The sequence below is a fragment of the Podarcis filfolensis genome (assembly GCF_964270895.1).
Source record: "Podarcis filfolensis genome assembly, chromosome: 8".
Lineage (NCBI taxonomy): Eukaryota > Metazoa > Chordata > Lepidosauria > Squamata > Lacertidae > Podarcis > Podarcis filfolensis.
Genome location: NC_139611.1, coordinates 16,255,889 through 16,271,379, shown reverse-complemented (window position 1 = coordinate 16,271,379; position 15,491 = coordinate 16,255,889). Strand labels below are relative to the sequence as shown.

The following is a 15,491-nucleotide window of genomic DNA, read 5'->3' as shown; positions in this document are numbered from 1 at the left end:
CCTATTTACATCATAGAGCCACAGTTCCCAAGGTGGTTTAACAATCCATCCCTCTTCCTAGGGAGCTCTGGAAATTGTATCTCTATGGAGGAAGTAGGAGTCTCATCACCCATTACATATGACAACTCCCAGGATTTTCTGGCTGTTTAAAGTGGTATAAGAGTATTTAAAATGTGTAGTGCGGTTGTGACCGAAGAAGTATAGAAGTGAGATTATCAGTAACTGGGTAGGTTAGCTGAAAGGGTTGTTAACCCCAACAACCTCCCAAGCTGAGTTTATTTTGCTTTTAAAATTCCAGCAGATCAACTCCAAAAGTGATTCTTCTTAAAAATAAGTCAAAGTGTTTTCACAGCTGGCTCTGGGAAGATTTAACACCTTAATTATCCCTCTCCTAGTAGTTCTAATTTTCCCCTTCCCCCCCATGCTGAAGTTGAATTTGGTTATAATCAATATCTGCATAAAGGCTAAATGGATTGGCTGCCAAGTGTGTTTTGGGGGTGTGGGGTGGGCATGGGGAATGGATTAGCAGCCTCTTTGCCAGGCCCCATGTATTGGACAGAAACACTGGAAGCACAGTAGATTAAGCACCACAGGGACTTTTCTTACAGTTTTCCTTCTCCCTGGTTGTAGAGTGATGCTCTCTCTCTCTCTAATCTCTTTATAGCTCTGCGAAGAGCTGTTTGAGAAGATCAATGACAACAGCAATGAGGAAATATCTTACTCTGTGGAGGTAAGTTTCTTGGTTGAATTTCAGGGACACTGTTTAAACATAACTTTGGAAGGGAAGCCTTGTTAAGGCACAACTCTTGTGATATTGAGACATAATCCTTGGTCCCGCTGATCAGCTTTGTATGGGTGTCTGTGTCTGTATAGCACTACCTGGCATTTTACAAAGAGCAGGTATGTCTCTACCCCAAGGCGCTTACAATCTAAAACAGGCAGAAGGAAGCATGAGAGGAATTGAGGAAATGGAGGCGTGGGCAGGCAGGAGAAGGCTATGTTATTATTTCCATTACACATGCATTGGCTTTGTTACAATATGGTGTAGGAACTTGGGGTGATCTAGACTGCACCCACTACTGCTTCACACCCTCCTCAAATGAGAGAGGAGTGTGTGATTGTATGTAGAAATCAGCCTACTGTAGGAAGGTAACATTTACATTTCTTGTTCTGTTTTTGCCTCTGGCTCCACGTACCATTGTTAAGTAGCCCACAGAATATTGTGCATAAGGAATTATGGCCTTCAGCCTAAAAACGGTTCACCACCCCAGTCTAAGGAATAACCCATTACCTTCTGAAATGCTTTCATCAGCAACACGAGTGTCTCTAATGTCATTTTCTCACCCTCCAGCCAGACTTGACCATCCCACCTGTGGCTCCAAACTCCATATAACCTAAGTCTTCATGCTACTGCTTGCCCTCTTCTCAAATTTCTCTTCTCCACAGGCTCCCCACAAAAGCCCCAGCCCCAGGCCCCCCCCATTTCCTTCACTGCTGGCCACCTCTGCCAATTTAAAATAGCAAGAAGAGGATGTTGTGCTAGCTGCTGGTAGGTCATGTATTCTAGACCTTTAAAATGTTTTGGAGCCTCATTTGCCCTGTCTTCTGGTGACAAACTCAGCGCTATATTTGTAAGCTCATGGTGAATTTTATTTTACAAATACTTGGTGCGAAGGGAGTTCAGATTTGACATTGGAAACCAGTTGTCCCACCACTGCCTGCCAAAATAATAAAGGATTGTTTCTAGCTATATCGTACTCAGAGTAGATCCATTGACATCAATGCAAGTAAATTAGGTTTGATGAGTCTACTCTGATGCAGCCAAAAGATACAGATTTTATGTGCAGTTATGAGCTCCTCAAGTCAGAATCTGTCCCTTTCCTCCAAATCTTTATCCAAATCAGCCAGTCTGGGAGGACTTAGCAGAAGCCACCCCCATTGCCTGTTGAATAAGGAGGCCTGATGAAAGCGTATGGAACAAATGCATGCAGCAGTGTGCTATTTTTACCTAGGTTGCATTTCCGTCGTTTGCCAACTTATGGACACACATCCTCCTAAGCATCGGCTTGGCAGACAGCCTAGGAATTGTCATTGTTGTGTCGTGTTAACAGGAAAAACGCGTTTGTTCAGGCACAGCTCTATTATGCTACCTTCCGGTCACCCCAGTCACCCACATTCTTTGGGCTCTGAAGCAGTCACGCCCCCTCCAGCTACAATGCACACCTGTCGTTTTCTTCCTTGGTTGCTAAAAAGGCTTTCCAACACTGCATTTGTAGCCTGGGGCAAAGCAGCAGTCACACACACCTGGGTATGCACACAAACACACGTGCGTATGTACATACATACATACATGCAGAGCATGAAGTCTATAGCCCTCTCCTGATATTGCTCCCCAGCCTCTGCACTAGGAGCTTTCATATAGCCCACATTCTGTCTATCCATCTCAAAACAACCTCTTCCTCCTCCCACCTTTCACAACCATCTAAGCATGTGGCCATCACCACATGCTTCTTTGAAAACCTGGATAGGTCTAGAACCCAGGAGTGGCTCTTCAGGTTTCCTAATTAGCAGCTGGAGCAACAGAGGTGAAATTTTGCCACTTCCTGGAATGGGTTATAATTTCCTGTGTGACTACAGTATGCACCTCCCTCCTGCCCTCCCCCAGTGCCTTGCACCCAAGCTGTAAATCGACCTTTGCCAGATGTTGCTGGAGGACATTCCTGATAGGGATGGTGCCTCCTACTGGAAGGATCAGGCAGGGTCCTCTGAAGTCTTTTGCCTCCTCTCCAGGATGAGGAGTAAGTAAACTTTTCCCAGCATCAGGTCCACCCTGGTATTTATCTATAACAGCAGCCATCAACCTCAGCTAGCATGGCCAATAGTGAGGGATGAGGGGAGCTGTAGTCCAACAAGATACGGAGGGCCACATATTTCCCTATTCCTGGAGTTGGCCATAATGGGCTAGAAGGAGCAGTGATATGATCTGACTTACGTAAGGTGGTCTCATTAGCTCAATAGCTTTTTGGATGGATAAATTCCTCTCGTTATTTTTCTTTGTAGATGCTAGAGTAATCTAAAGAGCTCTTACGTAACTCTTTCAGCCAAAGTGCATATTGATTGCTTGTTCTGAAACATAATCATTGTGAATAATGGAGCCTTCTTAAATGATGATGTTTTTTTAACTCTGTAAAAGAGGATCTTTCTAAATATATTTCTCTCTTCATACTCCCTGGGTCACCTGCTTTGAGTAAACCTCTTCCTTAACATCATTTTCCTGTATTGGTTTTCTTACAGTTGTCCAGATTTGAACCGTGTGTGTGTGTGTGTCTTCTTGCAGGTCAGTTACATGGAGATCTACTGTGAGAGAGTCCGTGATCTGCTGAACCCCAAGAACAAGGGGAATCTGCGTGTCCGGGAGCATCCTCTGCTTGGGCCGTACGTGGAAGACCTGTCGAAACTTGCTGTCACTTCTTACACTGATATTGCGGACCTCATGGATGCTGGGAACAAAGCTAGGTAGGTTGGGTCTTATTTCAGGCATGGCACAGGGACATTGGTATTTCACAACTCACACAGCTGTCAGGTCTTAAAAATATTTGCTAGTATACCAGTGAAAATAATTTCCCTGTCAACTTATGAATGTAACCATTAGGAGTATTGCCTAACAAACATTTTGGCCAGTCAGTCAGACCCTGCATGTGAGCCAGGAAGTCTTTCATTGGATATAGTTTCTCATTTCAACAGAACCTGGAAACTATGGTTAGGAGGCTTAGAACAAAATGGGGTATTAAGCTAGTTTCAAAACATAGTTGAATGTCATGGCTTGTTTCTAACCTGTGGACAATAGTTTCCTGGTTCAGATAGAACATGAAGTGATATTTAATGGAAGACTTCCTAGTTGGTTGGTTGGTTTGCTTGTGCGAAGGCACATGTGGCCAAAGTCTCATCCATATCTTCGCTTGCTAATCCAAGATATGATTGTCCAAGTGCACACAATTGAATTCTCTTTCCTCCCAATCAAATATTTCTCTTCAACTACTTCTGGCAGTGGTGGGGTATAAGTAATAAATTGTTATTATTATTATTATAACATGGTATACTTTACTAGTTCTGTTTTGCAGCTTATAAATTAAAACTGTGGACCAGGTTGGCATAAGAGAGATTATCCTAGGGCACAATGATGCAGCTGCTTGCTGACGCTAAGCTGGTGAGGGGGTGGCCAGTGCCTGGGGGTGGCACTGCATACACTGCCTTGAGCTCCCTTGTGGAAGAGCTAATACAAATGAATTCCCCCACTTTTCAGCCAAGGTTGGCTCCAAAAAGTAGATTACAAATCAAATAGACAAATACAGAGGATTCAAGGGTATGTGTCTGGCTGTCTCTCCTGACTCCTGGCAGTCCATAACACAGTCTAGAAATGGGTCCTCCAGCTATTGTTAGAATCCAACTCCCAGCAGCTGCAGCAGCCAGCATGGCTTTGGTAAGGGATGATGGGAGTTGGTAATCCACCAACCTTTGGAGGTCTGCAGGTTCTCCCATCCCTAACCTAGTTCCAGGTTCAGATGACCTTGTATGATGGTAAAGATGCCAACTTCCCATTGATTCTTCCCATCAATGGTGTTCTTGTTCTTTAACCCTGAGCTTTCCCTTTCTTTCTCTTTTCTGTATTAAAGGACGGTGGCAGCTACCAACATGAATGAAACCAGCAGCCGTTCCCATGCAGTCTTTACTATTGTTTTCACGCAGAAGAAGCATGATCTTGAAACTGACCTTTCCACTGAGAAGGTAGGCTACTCCCGAGTTGGGGATCAGGGGAAATAGCTGGGGTGCAAAGCAAGCTCCTTGCAACTAGATCAGGGACTTCCCTCATAACATGACTTGGGAACTGCTCGCTCTCTTTCCCAAGGGTGGTGAGAAATGTTGGTTGGATTGCCTTCTGATGTGCTTAGGGTTGTATCCAACTAAGGCCATATTTACACCTTATATTTAATACACTACAGTGGTACCTCAGGTTACAGACACTTCAGGTTACAGACTCCGCTAACCCAGAAATAGGACCTCTGGTTAAGAACTTTACTTCAGGATGAGAAAAGAAATCACGCAGCGGCGGCAGCGGGAGGCCCCATTAGCTAAAGTGGTACCTCAGGTTAAGAACAGTTTCAGGTTAAGAACAGACCTCCAGAACGAATTAAGTTCTTAACCCGAGGTACCACTGTATTTATTTGAAACACTTTAAACAGTGATGGCTTGCCCCAAAGAGTTATGGAAAGTATAGTTGTTAGAAGACCCTCATTCCCCTTAGAGGGCTACAATTCCTAGTGGTTTAACAGTCTCTCTTCCTAGGGAACTCTGAGAATTATAGCTCTGGGAGGGGAGTAAGGGTCTCCTAGAAAATCTAGGATACTTTGTGGGAAGCCATGACAGTTTAAAATCTATCAGGGTGCTTTAAATATATCTTAAGAATTTGGCCTTAGTAGGATACAACACTAAGAAAGAAGATCTCTGTAGCTGTGGCATAAGGAGAGCCTGAGTAAACCCCCCTCCTTCTGCACAGAAGTGCCAGTGTTTCTGCTTGGCAGGGCTTAACTAATTACCGCCTCATTAACTCTCTCTCTTCTTCTCCATCCTCCCTGTTGGCCTAGTTTCCTTTGGAGGTGGCAACAAGCAAGTCGCCTTTTTAAACTGTGGAGGGATTTGCATGTTTAAAAGGGGAGCTTATTCTTCGTGGGGGAAGTCTCTCTCTGGCCTGAATGCTACTTTTGGAGGAAAAAACAGGAGAAGCTTTAGCACAGTGCATTGTGTAACTGGGATACTTATAGAACTTTTTAATTCTAAGAATAAACATTTATCCCTCTACAATACAATATCTGGGGCTTTTTACTCGAGGAAAAAATGTGAGTAAGGGAGGGCATGATAGAAGTGTCTCATAAAATGATGCATTGTGTGAGGAGATAGATACGGAGAAGTTTTTCTCCCTCTCTCATACTTCTAGAACTCATGGGCATCCAGTGTAGCTGAATGTGCACACAACATACAGTTAAATGACGGAATTCGCTCCCACAAAAGGTAGTGATGGCCACTAATTTGGCTGGCTTCAAAAGAACATCACTACTAGCCACAATGGCTATGTTCTCTGTCTACTGTTGGAGGCAGTATGCCTCTGAATACCAGTTGCTGGGAATTGCAAATGAAGAGAGTGCTGTTGTGCTGAGGTCCTGCTTGTAGGCTTCACATTGGGGCAACTGGTTGGGTGCTGTGAGAGCAGGATGCTGGACTAGGTGTGACTTTGGCCTGATTCAGCTGCAGGGCTATTTTTATGTTATCACATTACCTGTTCTCTCACATTAACACTCTGCAAAGTTGCAGGAGGACGGTGACCTGCTTGTCATGTTGCTGACTTAACTTCTTTATTAGATGAAGATAATCAAAACTAGCAACCTGCAATTTTCTGGCCAGGTGGTTGTAATGTAATTCTCCCCACACCCCCAATATAAATTCCATCCCAGATGAATACAAATTCCTCTGGGCAAAACAGTAAACATGGCCAGCATCCTAATGATGCATATAGCTGCTGAGGCTGCATGTTTTATTCCCAGTTAAGTATTCTTAATCATTGCTATGCTTGAGGTTTTTGTTTCAGGCATGAAGTGATGGGATAGTGATCAGAAAACGAATAGTTAAACTAGGGGTCATGAGATGGGTGGTGTTAGCATGCCACTGACAGCCCTGATTCTGGTGACACTGGAGCAGCTTCCTCTTCTATGATGACAGAAGCCCCTTCAAGCTTGCAGAATCTGTGATATATAAAGTTTTGACAGTCATGCTGGCTGTGTCATGTTTGTAAATCTGCCTCTTTGTAAGCAATGGCTAAAATATAGGGGAGGTATTTGGATATCTGAAAGCTGAACTTATTGGGACTTTATAGCAGGCATCTGATACTGTGCAGGAGTACCTGAATACTGTGGGACCAAGATGAAATTGCTGGCTATCTCTCTTTTTCCCCGCCTTATTTGACCATGCTTTTCTTTTCAGGTTAGCAAAATTAGCCTCGTGGATCTTGCAGGGAGTGAGAGGGCAGACTCCACTGGTGCCAAAGGGACCCGATTAAAGGTATGAGTTGGCTCTGCTATGTTGTGGGTAGCCAGGGAAGGAATGTAGGTCAGTGTTAAGAGCAGCCACTTTGCATGCAGAACACTCCAGGTTCAATCCCCAGCATCTCCAGTTAAAAAGGATCAGATAGCAGCAGGTAATGGGAAGGACCCTTCTCAGCCAGAGACAGGAGAGCCACTCCCAGTTACACTACTGCGCTAGACTGGTCAATGGTCTGACTTGGTAATGAGTACATTCCTGGATGTTGCCATATCGTTGGATGCATTGCCAAGGATCAGTATTCAGCATGCTGCCCTACCCAGTTTGGACTGAGACCTTAGCCTTTGTCTTTTCAAAACAGCCGGCCAGATGTTTGCTAGCCAATCTTCAGCCATGGTTGGGGTAGAAAATGAGATAAGAGGACAATCGATACCCTGAATTGGAGTGCCTGTTATTATTATTATTATTATTTATACCCTGCCCATCTGGCTGGGCCTCCCCAGCCACTCTGGGCGGCTTCCATAGAAACCAAAAATACAGTAAAATATCACACGTTAAAAACTTCCCTGAACAGGGCTGCCTTAAGATGTCTTCTGAATGTCAGGTAGTTGTTTATCGCTTTGACATCTGCTGGAAGGGCGTTCCACAGAGCGGGCGCCACTACCGAGAAGGCCCTCTGCCTGGTTCCCTGTAGCTTTGCTTCTCGCAATGAGGGAACCGCCAGAAGGCCTTCGGCGCTGGACCTCAGCGTCCGGGCAGAACGATGGGGGTGGAGACGCTCCTTCAGGTATACTGGACCGAGGCCGTTTAGGGCTTTAAAGGTCAGCACCAACACTTTGAATTGTGCTCTGAAACGTACTGGGAGCCAATGTAGGTCTTTCAAGACCGGTGTTATATGGTCTCGGCGGCCGCCCCCAGTCACCAGTCTAGCTGCCGCATTCTGGATTAGTTGTAGTTTCCGAGTCACCTTCAAAGGTAGCCCCACGTAGAGTGCATTGTAGTAGTCCAAGCGGGAGATAACCAGAGCATGCACCACTCTGGCGAGACAGTCCGCAGGCAGATAGGGTCTCAGCCTACGTACCAGATGGAGCTGGTAAACAGCTGCCCTGGACACAGATTTGACCTGTGCCTCCATGGACAGCTGTGAGTCCAAAATGACTCCCAGGCTGCGCACCTGGTCCTTCAGGGGCACTGTTACCCCATTTAGGACCAGGGAATCCTCCACACCTGCCCGCCTCCTGTCCCCCAAAAACAGTACTTCTGTCTTGTCAGGATTCAACCTCAATCTGTTAGCCGCCATCCATCCTCCAACCGCCTCCAGACACTCACGCAGGACCTTCACCGCCTTCACTGGTTCTGATTTAAAAGAGAGGTAGAGCTGGGTATCATCCGCATACTGATGAACACCCAGCCCAAACCTCCTGATGATCTCTCCCAGCGGCTGCATGTAAATGTTGAAAAGCATGGGGGAGAGGACAGAACCTTGAGGCACCCCACAAGTGAGAGCCCAGGGGTCTGAACACTTATCCCCCACCACCACTTTCTGAACACAGCCCAGGAGGAAGGAGCGGAACCATTGTATGACAGTGCCCCCAGCTCCCAGCCCCTCAAGACGGTCCAGAAGGATGTTATGGTCGATGGTATCAAACGCCGCTGAGAGATCTAGCAGAACTAGGAAACAGCTCTCACCTTTGTCCCTAGCCCGCCGGAGATCATCAACCAGTGCGACCAAGGCAGTTTCAGTCCCATGATGAGGCCTGAATCCCGACTGGAAGGGATCCAAATGGTCCGCTTCTTCCAGGCGTGCCTGGAGTTGTTCGGCAACCGCTCGCTCAATCACCTTGCCCAAGAATGGAAGATTTGAGACTGGGCGATAGTTGGCCATCGTGGCCGCATCTAAAGATGGTTTTTTAAGAAGCGGTTTAATAACCGCCTCTTTCAGCGGGTCTGGGAAGGCTCCCTCACGGAGGGAAGCATTCACCACCCCACGAAGCCCATCGCCCAGTCCTTCCCGGCTAGCTTTTATAAGCCAGGATGTTGCTCATGGGTCCTACCCAGTAGTTGAGGGACTGCATGCTGAGAATCTTGCATTGCAAGGGGTTGGACTAGATGACCATTGGGGACCCTTCCAACTTTACAGTTCTGATTCTGTGATTCTATGTGATCCTTAGCCTTTTCTATTCCTCCTGTGTGCATGGGGCTTAATGGCTTGCAGAGATGAAACCAGAGTCCCTGCCACTTTGCTGGGGGAAGGGAAAAATGCAGCCTGCATCTCCAGGAATTTTAGGGCAGTGATGACCTATGCATGACGTATACCTGTTGGTCATATCCTAGACCAACACAGGTGACCACTAGGTAAAGAGAGTCTGTTCTGAGATGCTGTATCATGCATGGAGTCAGACACAATGTACAAAAGAAGTGGAATCCTTAATGCCATAGGTGTATATATCCTGTAGCAAAAGAGTGGGGTGGGTGGGGGTGAAGTGTCTCATTTTTCCAAACTTCCCTTTTATATCTGGACAGCTTCAAAATCAAATGTTTGATTTACCTTTCTAGGAGGGAGCAAATATCAACAAGTCTCTCACCACCTTGGGAAAAGTCATTTCAGCCTTAGCAGAAGTGGTAAGTCCAAATTATTTTCACACTCATTTAAAAACAAAACAAAACCATGAGCTTTACAAGCCCACCTGGTTCTAGTAACATGCCAAGACATCAATAAAATAACAACTGCCTCAGGAGGGTGTGGCAGGATATTGTGTGTTAACTGACAATGTTTTAACAGCTGTTTTAAAAAATATTTAGTGCCCAAGTAGAAATGTTTTTGTTGTAGCTTTCCAAAGGCAGAGGGCTTCAGAAATCTATTATTTGGAAATAGTGATCCTTTACCCCAATTCTCCCCACCTACTAAAGAGCCTCAGACATGCTGATTTTGGGATGATTTGGGTGGGGAACTAACTCGGGCCAGCGGGGCTCCTGATTTTGACCCATGAGGCTGCTGTCCCTGAAAAAACCTGCTCACCTGTCCCACTCCTGGCATTATATTGCAAAATTCTAAACTAGAGAGGGCATGGGCTGGGCTGCATCTGTATGGGGCTGGGCTCAGACTCCCATCATCCCTGATCATTGGCCACGTTGGCTAATGGGAGTTTGAATCCAACAACATCTGAATCTCCAGTGGTTCCTTATTGCTGTTCCAAATGGTCAAAGCCTAGCTCAGAGGTGACTGCTTCTCTTAACACTGAGTATAGTGTTAGCCAGGCTTTTAACATGCTGTGTATGTCTGATAATGCCAAGTCCTGGAGCTTCCTGCACATGGCAGGGTTCTCCCCTTATGCTCCATCTAAGCTCTTAAATTGACATGGTTGAAGCCCCTCTAGCTCCTGCCCTCTCTCCTAAGGCTGCCTGCCCTACTGTAGCCCCCCTTCATATAGTAAACTCCATAGGTTCAAGGTTACCACCTGGGGAAAGTGTTTTGAGGTGCTTACTGATGTGGTTCCTTGGAAAAGTAACTCTGGAAGTGCATCTGTGATGCCTATTTAAACTCCCTCTTCTTCCTTGCTCCACAAACTTAACCTTATCTTCTTCCTTCCTTCCTTCCTTCAATGCTTCCAAATTTAGGATAACTGCACCAGCAAGGTATGATGATGGAGGAAGGGTAGCTGCTGTCAACTAAAATGTGACATAGCCTGAAGACCAGGGGTAGAGAAGCCGTGACCTTCCGAGATGCAGCTGGACTCTAGCTCTCATCAGCCTTCCCCATTGATCGTTCTGGCTGGGCTGATGGGAGTTGAAGTCCAGCAACATATGGAGCGTTGCAGGTTCCCCCACTTCTGGTGCTGACTATGTGGGTCTTTAGACCAGAAGAAAATAGGAGCAGGGGTCCACAGGGTTGCACTGGTTCCATGTTTAAGGATGCATTTCCATTGGCTTTAGAATCTCTTTGAAGGGGCCTCAAAAGCCATCTAGTCCAGCCCCCTGCCTATGCAGGAAATTCACTTGCTGCACCATTTACTTGCTTTTATGTTATTTTGTTGGTTTTAGCTTGTATTTTTGTTTTAAGGGATGTTGTTGCCACACTGCACATAGTTTATACCACTTACAGGTGTGTTTTTTTAAAAAAAGAAAACTTAAGTGGTTTAGCAATGATTTGAAATAAATGAAATAAATAATAAACACAGTCACCAAAATGGGTGTTTGGGCTCAACCGTATAAGTGACTGTCTCTGAAAAGGAGAAGTCTGATTTATTTTTATTTTTAAAAAATCCTATACTTCCATCTTTCTCTAAGATGGTGTTTGCTGTGGTCTCCCATCCAAGGGATTAGCCAGGTCTGCAAATGCTTTGCTTCAGCATTGGGTCCCTCTAGATCACTCTCTGGACCTCAAGGGAAAGGGTTATTGATTCACAAGAGCACAAAGTGGATCCCTGCTCCTGTTGTAACTAACTTGGTTTTCCCTTTCTTTAGCAGTACAAGTAACATGCACTTACTTATTGCTGCTTCTTCTGAAACAAAACTTTAGACCAGGGGAAGTAGTGGTCCTCCAGGTGTTGTTGGGTTCCCATCTCCCACCACTTCTGACCATTGACCATCCAGGCTGATTGGAGATGGAGTGTAGCAGTACCTGAAGGACCACAGAACTTCCCACCTCCCTGCTTTCAGAGTTTCTGGTTCCCACCAACCAGAGCAGAGCATATGCCCGACTAACTCTTATTTGCCATTAAAACCTGGGAGTCTGCACTCTCTCTCCTACTGTTGGCTCTCAAATGAGTAAGAAGGGGCATTTGCTGAGCTGCTTGTGTGTTAGAGTGGTTTGCATAATGCATTGCTGAGGTTGCTACTTTACATTTGAAGTTTTTGCGGTGGAAACATTCAGATGGATGCAATTGAAACTGACTTCTGATTAGGCCCGCTCTTTCCTTTCCCACCTCTACTGCTTTGCCTAAAAGTCAGATGGTGCTTTCTGCGGTCTCCCATCCAAGGGTGATCAGGTCTACAAATGCTTTGCTTCAGCATTGGGTTCTCCTAGATCATTCCCTTGTAGCCCAAGGACAGGATTCTTAATTCACAAGAGCACAGCTGCTTTTAAAAAGTGCATGTGGGAAGGAGTTTGTGGGTGTGGGTGTTTCCTGCGTAGCATCTGTTTCAGTCCTGTGCCAAAAGTAGGACTTGAACCCACGTTCAGGAGCACCTCTCACTGCTGCACTGTGCCAAAATCTACACAGACTGCTTCATAGCTGTTTCCTTCCTGACAGTGTCTGTCTGTCTGTTTTCCTGTGAACACTTCCTAAATCCTTCTAATCTTCAACCAGGTACAAGATTAGTCTGTGTGGGTGGGAGGCAACATAGAATTGGACCTCTCTAGTCTAATTTTGCTAGCTAAGGCTTTCTGACCTCTCTCTGTCCTCAGTAATCTCTCCCCATCCCATCCCCTTCAGTAATTTTAAATGCTCTTCCATCTGTCTGTACCCACTTCATTGGTGGCTGTTATCCTTTCTTAGGTAAAAGCCCAGCGGTATGTAAGCACAAATATAATTCAGCTGATGATTTACTCAAATATAATTCAGCTGATGATGCTTATTGGCTTGCTGAAAATTAATTTCTAAATAAAACAGAATACCGTTGATCTAATCTTAGTGCCGTACTCCAAATATGTCTGGCTTCAAGCTTGCAGAGTGTTGTGGAAATATCCAGAGTCTCTTTGGATTAACTTCATAGCTTTGGTTTTTACTGAGGTGGTCAACTTATATCTAGGTTGTACCACTTGGGAGTGTAGTTGAGCCCCCGCCCCCCCTTTTTTAGAAAGCAAAAACACATTTCATGTAGAAGCCTAGTGTGTCAATTTGAAGGATTCCAGCCTAACCTTTCTCCCTGAATTTCATGGACTTTTATTTTATTTACCTATTTATTATTTATTTAATTTATATATCACCCTTCATTCGAGGATAAACTATACAACTTACAATGTTGTTTCACATGTTGCTATATTTAGCTTCTTAGTTTTCTATCCTGTCTGCAATTATTTCATCTGCACAGTCGATTTAACTCAGTGGGTGGACAACTTTCTGTTCTCTTGGTAGAGCGGAAGATATTATCTTCAGAAAGTGGCCGGGGGGTGGCATTTGTTGATCAGTCAGGTTCTGTAGTAATGGTGGTTGCTAACAGGTGCTTCACTCTTACAGCGTATATGATTTCAGGCAAAGCCAGAAAATAATAATACAAGTATGTGTGGAATCTCTGGGTTGCATCAAAGTAAGTTTTACTCAGAGCAAACCCATTGAAATGTATGGACTCAAGTTTGCCATGTCAATTCATTTCAGTGGGTCTGCCCAGCATTGGATGCACCTTGCAGAAGCATTTTCTGTTGACAAAACAATGGGAAAATGTTTTGTAGTGAGAATTTTTGTTGTGGGGCTTGATGGGGCATATCGGCTGCCAGTTGACCACATCTGTTTCAACTTGAAATGACCTGGTCGCGATCCAAAGACTGGCAGGGCTTGTTCATGCACATGTGCAACTTTCTAGGCTTATGCTTCCATGACAGGAGCCCAACGTACTACAAGACAAGCCACTTTTTGAAATAGAGGGCTCTTTTGAAATCTCTTTGCTACACAGCAAGGAGGAATGCTGCTTGAAGAATGAGAAATTAAAAATCCCACTGGGTGTGCTAAAGCACTCAGGCAGGATGAAAGTAGTTCATGAGATCCCAGCTCTGAATCCTCTCCTTGCTTTGTCCCCCCCCCCCAACCTATTTTTAGATGTCTTATAACTTGGGTAAGATGGTATGTAGCATTTTAGCTGCCCACCTTCATGACTGTTAGGAATATATTAAAAACACACACATTAATTTCAGCAGTTGCCTTCTTAGAAGCATTCAACCCTCCCTGTAAAACTCTTCTGCCTAATTGTTTAATGATAGTTTTTAAGATCTGTTTAGTCTAACCAATTGACTAAAACATTGTAGCTTTAATTCTAGTATGCACTTGCTTCCTGAAGCTTTTGTTTCATTGTGAGATTATCTTGGCAAAAACATGCCTTCAGATGTTGCTTCTTGAAAGGTTCAGGAAAACGTGCGCACACAACTTTGTGCAGACTTCCTTTTTGTGTGTGTGGCAACTGGCTTTTAAATGCTAATGTCCTCTTGCAGAGTAAGAAGAAAAAGAAGACAGATTTTATACCATACAGGGATTCTGTGCTGACGTGGCTGCTTCGGGAAAACCTAGGTATGTTGACATAGCAGAATCTTGTCCCACCTTTTATTAGTTCCCTGCTAATTAGTAATTACCTTTCATTGTTTCACACTTGGTATTTTGGGGTGGGGAACCTTTGGCCCACCAGATGTTGCTAGACTACAACTCCCAGCATTACCTTTGACAGTTGGCTGGGCTGGCTGGGATTGATGGGAATTGGAGTCCAACAAACATCTGGAGGACCACAAAGAGATATAGCAGGGAGCCTCCTTTCTGGATGGTGCTTCTACTTTCCAAGAGCCTTCAGGGGTCCTGTGCCCTTCCCAGGTGTTACTGCAATACAACCCCCATCATTCCTCAGCATTGGCCATGCTGGCTGGGACGGATGAGAGTTGGAGTCCTGCTTCATGTGGAAAGCCATAGTATCCCCACCTCTGTGGTATTTCCAAGGTTCAATATTGTTCACTGTGGCTGCATCTAATGAAGTGGACACTATTCCACAAAAGCTTATGCCCTTATAAATTTATTTCTCTTTGCAATGATACAAGACTTCCTGTTGTATGGCCATCACCTTTGATATATATATATTATTTGGAGGTTAAAAAGCAGGTTTCTGGTCTTCATTGTTCTGAGGGGAAAAAGATACCTGAAGGTTAGATTTGGGATTATATCCAATACTAGTCCTACTCAGAGTAGACACACTGAAATTAATGGAAATGACTAATTTAGGTCCATGAATTTCAGTGGGTCTGCTATTAGTAGAACTAGGTTGGATACAACCTTAAAATATAATTTTCTCACTTATATATATGCTTTGTATATTGAGGAAATAAAAGCATTTAGGCTCTTTAAAAGAGCCAGTTTAATCGCTTGTTGACCTTCCAATGCCTTGGCTGTGGAACCTGGATTTGTGACTCAGTCTGTCATTAGTGCTGTTAGCAGTCAACTTTGACTCCTGTTTAATTGGATACCCTTTTTTGCTTCATAGGTGGCAACTCAAGAACGGCCATGGTGGCTGCTCTGAGCCCAGCAGACATAAACTACGATGAAACACTAAGCACTTTAAGGTATTGATCGTGGTGTCAAAATGGGGGCAGGTCTGCTGCTTTCCCATCTAGTTCCCTTCTTTGTAGCATGCAAATGTGAAATGGAGGTTGATTCTGGTCTCTCTTATTCTACTCACCTTAGTTAGTTGTGGTAGTGTAAGGAAGTGCA

General features: G+C 44.7%; 1 protein-coding gene across 17 annotated transcripts in view; it reads left to right on the top strand.

The window, feature by feature from the left end:
* Positions 1-15,491, top strand: part of KIF1B (kinesin family member 1B) — a 135,676-nt gene that overhangs the window by 49,569 nt on the left and 70,616 nt on the right. For 9 of the 17 annotated variants that reach the window (XR_014551610.1, XR_014551611.1, XM_083628387.1 and 6 more), the window contains exons 5-11: positions 665-730; positions 3,338-3,516; positions 4,674-4,785; positions 7,033-7,110; positions 9,646-9,711; positions 14,234-14,309; positions 15,265-15,343. Coding sequence is in view for 14 of the 17 variants with exons in the window: in XM_083628387.1 (XP_083484513.1) it covers positions 665-730; positions 3,338-3,516; positions 4,674-4,785; positions 7,033-7,110; positions 9,646-9,711; positions 14,234-14,309; positions 15,265-15,343 (656 nt within the window). In the remaining 3 variants the exon portion in view is untranslated. Of the gene's footprint in view, positions 1-664; positions 731-3,337; positions 3,517-4,673; positions 4,786-7,032; positions 7,111-9,645; positions 9,712-10,707; positions 10,726-14,233; positions 14,310-15,264; positions 15,344-15,491 lie in introns of all 17 variants that reach the window. The other 8 variants (XR_014551612.1, XM_083628386.1, XM_083628393.1 and 5 more) reach the window with 1 other exon arrangement.